Genomic DNA, 9002 nt, shown 5'->3' with positions numbered 1-9002 from the left:
CTATCATCTAGATTAAAAGAACTTGTACTCGTTCCATCAGCAGCTTGCCACCCTTTCACCATTTGAAGCAGGGGTTGACCTAAATCAATGCCCAACGATTCATCGAGGTCGTCCTTCACGGGCCTCCATTTCTCAACAAGAGGAGCAAGCACATTGACTGCATGGCCCATCTCTGGCCTTTGGTGGGGCTCCCTTGCAGTGCAATGGCCAGCAAGCTCTGCAACGGTGCAAATTTCCTCGAAGGTTTCTTCTGATATATCAAGTGATCTGTCGACTGCATCCCTGAGCATCTCTTTGTCGAACTTAACATTATAAAACCAAGAGGCTAGATGACGGGTTTCTTCTGGTCGGTCCTCATCAAGTGCGGTCATCCCAGTCAATAGTTCTATTAGAACAACTCCGAAACTGAACACATCAACCTTTGTTGTAACCTTCCCTGTCACTGGATTCAACCAGAGAAGGAAATGTTGATCAATGCAGTTTTCTTATGGCCAAAGCATAAAATTTGAAGAAAGAAAATAACAGTTCAAAGAACTAGATGCTTTTGTTGTATCTAATAATACAATGCTACAAGAAAAAATAGCATACTAAAGGCATCGATTGCATGTGCCTAGCTAGTATTTTGGCTATTTATAGTTATTTCCAATATAATATAACCTAATAGTTGAAATTTTTAATACCATTATATGTTGCCGTAAATATATTTATAGGTTTGCTTTTCGACAGTGTTACAATAAAAGATGAAATTGTCACATATTTGTAAAAGAATTTTCTGAGCAAGTTAAACATACCAGCATATTCAGGAGCAAGATAACCAAAAGTCCCAGCAAGTCTAGTAGCAACAGAGTACTCCCCATCGGGAGCAAGTTTAACAAGTCCAAAATCAGAAACTTTTGCTCGATAATCATCATCAAGCAGTATATTCGAGGATTTGAGATCTCGGTGAATAAACGATTGATGAGCCAAACTATGGAGATATTCCATAGCACGAGCAACATCCAGTGCAATATTAAGCCTTCTCTTCCAAGATAGAGGTTCTATGTTCAGTTCTTTCCAGTGGAAAAGATGTTTACTTAGTGCCCCCTTCGGCATAAACTCATAAACCAAAAGTTTTTCATTTCCTTCAGCAGAGAACCCCAAAAGTGATACCAAATTACGATGTCTGACCTTTGATAGTACTGCAATTTCAGCCTGAAACTCATCAAATGCTTTGCTAGTCAACACTCCAGACTCCATTCTCTTGACTGCAATTTGAGTACCATCATGAAGCTCTCCTTTGTAAACAACACCAAAACCACCACGGCCGAGCACTTGCTCTGCAGAGAAATTCTTTGTCACATTACGGAGAATTTGGACAGATACTACCAAATTTCCAGATTCAATGACATGTGTGTCGCTTGTACCACCACTTGTACTTGCCAAGAGATCACTTGAAGGAACATCGTTACTGACATTATTTGCAATAACAACTTTAGATGCATCCTCGAGATCTGGGGAATCTCCAGGGTGGATGACGATAGAGGATGGTGCCATAAAATTTCCCTTTTTAACCTTTCGGCAGCAATATACAAGTAGACCCGTAACTAAAACGAGCAATACACTACCTACAATCAATAAAATAATTATTAGGAGTTTGGATTTTCTTGATTCTTTAGATCCGTTACTTGAATTTGATCCATCACCATTTGGTGATTTATCAGGTGAACTCCCTGGAGGAGAGGCAGCGTTCAATCGTGGATTTCCATCGACAAGTAGCTTCACATTACTACTGAATGTTGGGAGAGGAGGTTCAATATTGTTATCAGAGAGATTCAACAACTTCAATGATGACAAGTTTGTGAAATCATCAGGAATTGTGCCATTTAAATTGTTGCCGCCAAGCATTATCTCAACGAGAGAGTGTAATTTTCCCAGCGAAGAGCTAATTGTGCCATTTAATCCAAGATTTGGGAGATTAATACGTGACACATTGTTGTCACTAGAGCAGGAAACCCCGAACCATGAATCACAAGGATCATTGCCAGACCATGAAGTTGCAAGTTTCAATGGATAGTTCACATCGCCAAGGAAATTCAAAAGGGCGGTAACTTGGGGTGAGCAAGGCTCCCCAGGTGTGGACTGACAAAATGAATTGGGAAAATATGAGAAGTTGAAGGCTACTTTCGGTATTGGACCCATTAAGTTGTTGTTCTGCAAATTCAATACTTCAAGCTCCGGTAAGGCAGTCAAATTATCAGGAATAAGGCCTACAAGCTGATTCTTGTTGAGCCAAACTTGTTTCAGTGAAGTGCAAGCCCCGATAGCACTAGGAATTGGGCCAGTGAAAGAATTTCCATGAAGCCAAAGGATTGCTAACTGTGTCATAGAAGCAATGACATCGATTGAGCCATTCAATCCATCCCCTAACTGATTGTTAAGCTTCAAGATCTGCAGTTGCATTCCAGAATAGCTTGCTGGGATCGCGCCTGAGAGGTTATTATAAGACATATCAAGAACCGTTAAAGAGCTCATGTTCCCCAAGAACTCTGGCAGCGGGCCAACGAGATTACAACCAGTTAGGGATAAATTAGTCAATTGCACAGAATCCTTTAGATCCAAAGGCAATTCCCAACCGCTGCTCTGATTCAAAGGATTTTTCTCCAAGGCAATGACTTGTAAACTTGTAAGGCCATTGAAGAAATCAGAGGGGATCAAGTCAAACTTGTTATTACCCAAGTAGGCTTTCTCAAGTTTAGACAACTGAGCAAATGATGGTAGACTTCCAGAGAGCTCGTTGTTTTGGATGCCAACATTTATGAGCTCAGTGAGTTTGTTGAAGTCTTGAGGGAGAGTACCGCGCAACTGTAGGTTTTTGGTTTGGATTTGAGTTACGCGAGAACCTTGACAGAAGATATAAGGCCAAGAATCACCACAAGGATCACTGCTTGTCGAAGGCCACTTAAGAACTTCGGGATTCTCCAATCCTTTGATAAATTCTTGAAGGATAGCAAAATCGTTGGGGTCTGTTGCACTCCAGACAGTTGAATTTAGGCACAAGAGGCTTAACAGGAGAACGAGAAATCTGAACGTTGAGAAGAATAGTCCTTCCATGGAAAAAAAAAAACTACGAATTAACAGAAGAACTGCTTATTTTACTTGAATCATCACATCACCTCTGTTTGAACAAAATGCTACGAAGCTTGTCTCTGCAAAAGATAATGCATGAATGTTATCATTAAGGTTCAAATTGGAAGCTCAAATATACTAAAAGCACATAAGAGAAAAACAATCAGATAATTTTGCAACAGTATAAAGTTGAATGAGAAGCTAGATATCATGTATTTGAAACTGATTACAAATGTAGCCACTTATACAACTCCCAAACTATTTTGGACACTAAGACACTTTAATTACAGAACAAGTTCCCTCATCTTTATAACCCTCAGATAAAATTAATGGCCACTTCATAATCTAACTCAATTGAAGATAAAATATGGCAGAAATTTTTTAAATAAATAAATAAACCACATATCTCACCACCACACAAGCGAAAAAATCACAAAGATAGATTACAAATACATCCCAGATCTCCAGAAGCTAACAGGATCAAATTTCGACCAAAAAGAAGAGACCTTGCTTTAGACTCCAATGGCCATTCCTACTAAAACCCAATACCCATCAGCAAAAATAATGAAATATAACAAGACCCGGATCTAAAAACCCTAAAGAACAAATTTTGGAAAACAAAGGAGGCATCTTCCTCTGGTTTCAAATGGCTATTCAGAATAAAACACATCAAAATTCAAACTTTTCAAGTTTTTTGCGAAAAATTGCAGCGTGCAAGAATTTTAACATTATTATAAAGAAAGATCTGCTTACCCTGCAGAAGAGAAGCATTGTACTCCGAGAAGAAACCAGCCCCCGAGAGAGAGTGAGGAGAGAGAGAAAGAGAGCGCTTTTTCTCTCAGATTTGTGATAATTTTTGTGAGGGTTTATTTTGCATAGAAACCCAAAGATTACGCTGATTTATTTTTAAACCCTTTTCTTAAAAATTTAGCAAGAAAACCATGATGAGTTTTTGTTGAACTCGGATTGTTGTTTTGCTATAGTTTTGCCTAGTTTCTTATAGGATTAATTGCAACTAGATCCCTTGTAGAATCACCCAATAGGGTATCGACCCTTTGTAGATCTATTTTTGTGAATGGACCCATTGAGTGATTGTTTTTTTACTCTTAAAATTTAGGCTCCCTATAGTTTTATTGGTGAGGATAAACCCCAATTGTTAATTTTTTAACTTTTAAAAAAAGTAGGAAAAGTTCACTAATAATGTGTATTCGCACTTGAGCCAATACTAGATGGTCTATACACAACAAATATTATATTTGTAATTGGGTGATACTACAGAAGTCTATACACAATTAATCCTTTGTTATACTTATGATTAAGTTGTTATATTTTGATGTAAATTAATATATTTTAGACTAGTTTTCTATTTCTTTTAAGGCATCATATATGAAGCTCATGAAATATAGAAGCTGATATTAAAAATGACTAATTTGTTAATATAAGAGTTATTAAAGTGGACGAGTTTAAAAATAAATTAGGATAAAACTTTGGGTATAGTAAAAAGAAAAAGAAATAGATGTCTCATATTGTAATGTTTAATTGTGGTTCCCTTTTTTTTGTGCTATTAAATGGAAGATGTTTATTATCATACTGATGTACAGTACATTATATAAATTTTTAGACATGAGAATAGCAGATTATTCATTCTTATTCCGTGAATTTATTTATTATAATGTCGGAGGGGTTGGAATTTAATAATAAAAAAAGGAGTTGAATTAAAATATTTTATTACCACAGGTTAGAAAAGTATTACTGTATTAGTTTGCCCACCCATTTTCTTAGATTAAAATTTAGAAATTAGGATGAGAATTGAACATTATAAGTTACGGACGTTGTCTTAATTAATAAATACTTGCATATAATTCAATTACGAACATAGTTTTGCCCTTGTAGAGGAAAATATTCTCTTCTCAAAACTATGTTAGATGAAGATTTTTCAAAGAAGATTTTTTTTTTTTTTTGAAAAAATAACATGTGGATTTGATTTTCGTCCTCCAAAACCCATGTTGTCATATAAAATAACTCATGAGAGAGGAATAATATTTTTTTTTTCAGGCCGACCTGAGCTCAATGGGTTAATAAATTAAAGTTTGGTACTGCATTTCCTTTTTTAAAATTTAGCTTAATAATAGAATACATTATTTTAGAAAACCCAACTATAGTTTTCTTAAAGTTTCTCTACAGTAAAGCGTGCCATCATCAAATTTACTATATGCATCTATAAGTCATGATATCGTCCAAATTATAAGTTCAGCATGGTGACCATCTCCACGCCATAATCATTGTCAAACATTATTTATACATTCATGTGCTTTATTCAAAAAAAAGGAAAAAGAAAAAAAAAACCATATTTATTTGAGGATAATTTTTTTTGTTTTTTTCTCTGAATAGTTTTTTTATATAAATTTACAAAACAAATATATGATGAACAAAATACTAACTATGTACAATAAGCCTGGTCACGTCCCCCGATTCTTATCAAAAGCGACATAAATGCTTATGTTTCCAATAGACCATGTTGTAGATATTATATAAGCAAGATAGTAATCATAATTTTTTTTTTGACAAATTGAGTTATTTAAATAAAGTCCACTCAGATTTCTTAAGCGTCACTTTTCTATTTCAAGCATCTACATACATTGCATCATTATACTTAAAAGTCTTAACCTCTCATTAATCTTCTTCTAAACTCTCTAGTTGCTTCCTCATGATTAATCACAAATCTACAACGGCTAAATACCCATATTGGTATTTTAATTCCACCCCATTTACCAAGAATGTATTTTAATTAGGCAAACCTGTTTTAAGGCATTTTAATTGATTCAACTTATCAACAAAGGCCCTTTTTCTCGTCGGCGACCAGTTTTTCGGTGAGAGCTCGTCACGTGCGTGGCACGTGATAACTTAAACTGTTTTTTAGCTGCTGATGTGACACAGATTTTCTGACGTGGCAGTGTTTAAAGGCGGGAATTAACACTCTAAAAATCCCAATTCACCCAAAATAGGACAGATCCGTGCCACATCAGCAGATAAAAAACAGTTTTAAGTCATCACGTGCCACGCACGTGACGAGCTCTCGCCGAAAACTGGTCGCCGACGAGAAAAATGGCCTTGTTGGTAAGTTGAATCAATTAAAATGCCTTAAAGTAGGTTTGCCTAATTAAAATACATTCTTGGTAAATAGGGTGGAATTAAAATACAAATATGGGTATTTAGCCAATCTACAACAAAACTAGTTACCTTCACCCAAGCTTAACTGCTTTTGTCCCTCGTAACCGATGGGCCCCACAAATCTCAATCTTTTTGGTCAACTTGAGAGGTCATGATCCTATTTATACCTAATCCTTTTTTTCATCTATTATAATTTATCAAAAATTCATTGTATAATAAGATTTTGATCAAGTTGAACCCCTCATGTGGGGGGTTGAATATTTGTAGGCAAATCAAAACTCATCAGTTAGTTATAGTGAATTAATTTGAGGTCCATATTTTATGATGGGACAATGGATAGGCATCTTTTAATCTTTAAAGAAAAAGAAAGAACATGCGCTAAACTTTTATGCTTCCATGCAGAAGAGCATCAAAAATTGCGCGTAGTCATTGTCTATTAATTTAACAACTTCAGCTTTTGAAAATGAATACTATAACCATTGTTGTTTTTATGTAAATAAATGAAAAAGAGAAGTTTTTTTGAACCTCTACACATGAACATAATTAAGCTGAAAACCAAGCACAAAGGGAAATATTTTCTCTATCCGGTGCCGACAAGGTCCGCCCCCGGATGTTTACATCTCCTCTGGTTCCTACTCTCTTCCAGTTCTTTTGGTTTGTTCATGTAAATATTTACCTTCAACCTTTTTATATAATATTTATCAAGACCAGGGTCCCTCACCCTGTTTATAATCTTCAAAAAGAAAAACAAACCCAAAGGGAAATCAATTGAGAAATGGATTGCATTTTTCATACTCTACAGGTTTTTTTTATGTTAGTCCCTCATATCTTTGATATCTTGAAATTAGTCCCTCATATCATTGAAACTGATATTAGTCCCCCAATTCTTATATTGCTCTTGCTTGAGATTAATTAATCTTAAATAGTTTGCAACATTTTTTTTTTGTGGGGTGTGTAGTAGCAACCTATATGATTTGAGGGACTAATATTGAGAAAATTTGTAGGAAATTGGAGGACCTAAGAGCAATTTCAATGATTCGTATATCCGTGCCTAAGTGGCTAGCCTAGAGTTCTCCCTTTCAGTAGGTCACCCATGTCTATCCCCTTTAAAGCACTGTGCCAAACTAAGAGGCATCTATCATAAGGTTGGCAATTGGTTGTATTTTGGATTCATCAATCAAAAAAGTATGTTTCTGTTATTTAATGTATTGTTTTATTTTTGAGTAATTATATATCTTTATGAAAAAAATGATTTAATCAGAATTAGATAAACTATGGACAAATTTTTAAAACCAACCTGTTTGCCAAAAAATTCTCAAAAAAGACCCGTTTCAAACTTAATTTCAAAAACCGACCTAGTTGGGTTAAAATTGGGTCGATTTTTGAAAAAAAATCCCAAACTTCACGGAAGTTGAAGTCCCGTGAAGTTTTGTTATATAAAAAACTTGACGGGACTTTAACTCCCGTGAAGTTTGAGAACTTTTTTTTTCAAAAACCGACCAGTTTTAGCCAACTGAATCTGTTTTTGAAATTAAGTTTGAAATAGGTCTTTTTTTTGGAATAAAATTCAAAACAAGTCGGTTTTGAAAATTTTTCTGGTAAACTATTGAATGTTATGGGCTTTGTATCAAGAGTCATGTCAAGCTCCAACAATGAAACAGATCTATTTCTCCATAGCCAAATCAAATTACTTGCATATCGATACAAGTATGTCACGAAAAAAAAATTTAGATTCATTGACCAAGTTGATCCAAATGTCTCAAGCCTAGGATTCAAATCATTAAAAGATTTGTACTTCAAATTCCTGGATGCCTAACATAGCGTGTGAATGCTAGCTGGATTTGCCTTCAAGAGCAACTCTGAAAAGATTTAAGTTTCATGTGCATTTTTGGAAGTTTTTGTAGCTCCAGTTCATGGATTCTGAGCCTTCCATGATTGAACATCGTGTTTTTCAATGATATATACTAATGAAAAAAATGGAGTATTATCAATTCTGCAGGGTACAGATGAAATTTCAAAAAGATTTATGTCATTTTTCAAGAGACAGACACAGGTACAGATATAGTTAAAAGCCTCTTTTACTTTCACACGTGAAACAGGATCAGACAATATTTCTGTTCGTTTGTTTTCAAAAAAGCAAGAAATGGAAATGGAAATGGTAGAAATCTCAAAATAATCCATTTCTTCCATTTCCATCCCTAAAACTCACTCACAACATCCAATAAAATATTATTTTCATCAAACAACTCATCCACATCATCTAATAAAATATTATTTTCATCTAACCACTCATCCACCACATCTAATAAAATATTATTTTCATCTAACAACTCATCCATCACATCTAATAAAATATTATTTTCATCCAAACATCACTCAACTCATCTCTTTTTATTATTTCAAATCACTCACATCATCGAATAAAATATTATAACAATTCACCTCATCTCATTAACATTTCATTTCTTCCATTTCATCCCAAAAAGTTGTGAAAACACATTTCTTAATCTTTCTTCACATCAACCAATAATACAATGACATCTCATCTCATCTCATTTCATTTCTTATTTTTAAGAATGAACCGAACAAAAGAAAACAAGAAAACTACAGGAAATAGGTTTCTTATAATTCATTTCCTTATTTTTTTTCGCAACCGAACAACATCAAAACTAGTTTTCTTAAAAAATCACTCACATCATCCAATAATAATGTGACAACTCATCTCA

At 34.7% G+C, this 9002-nt stretch overlaps 1 protein-coding gene across 1 annotated transcript; it reads right to left on the bottom strand.

The window, feature by feature from the left end:
- LOC109826867 (receptor protein kinase TMK1-like) lies at nt 3-3960 on the bottom strand (the record flags this gene model as incomplete). Its single annotated transcript, XM_020393884.1, has 3 exons — nt 3859-3960; nt 792-3185; nt 3-442 (listed from the first exon to the last, which is right to left on the bottom strand). Coding segments are annotated over exons 2-3 (2739 nt in total), but the record flags the coding sequence as incomplete, so codon positions are not given.

Source organism: Asparagus officinalis, chromosome 10 (assembly GCF_001876935.1).
Source record: "Asparagus officinalis chromosome 10, Aspof.V1, whole genome shotgun sequence".
NCBI lineage: Eukaryota > Viridiplantae > Streptophyta > Magnoliopsida > Asparagales > Asparagaceae > Asparagus > Asparagus officinalis.
This window is presented reverse-complemented; position numbering and strand designations above follow the sequence as displayed.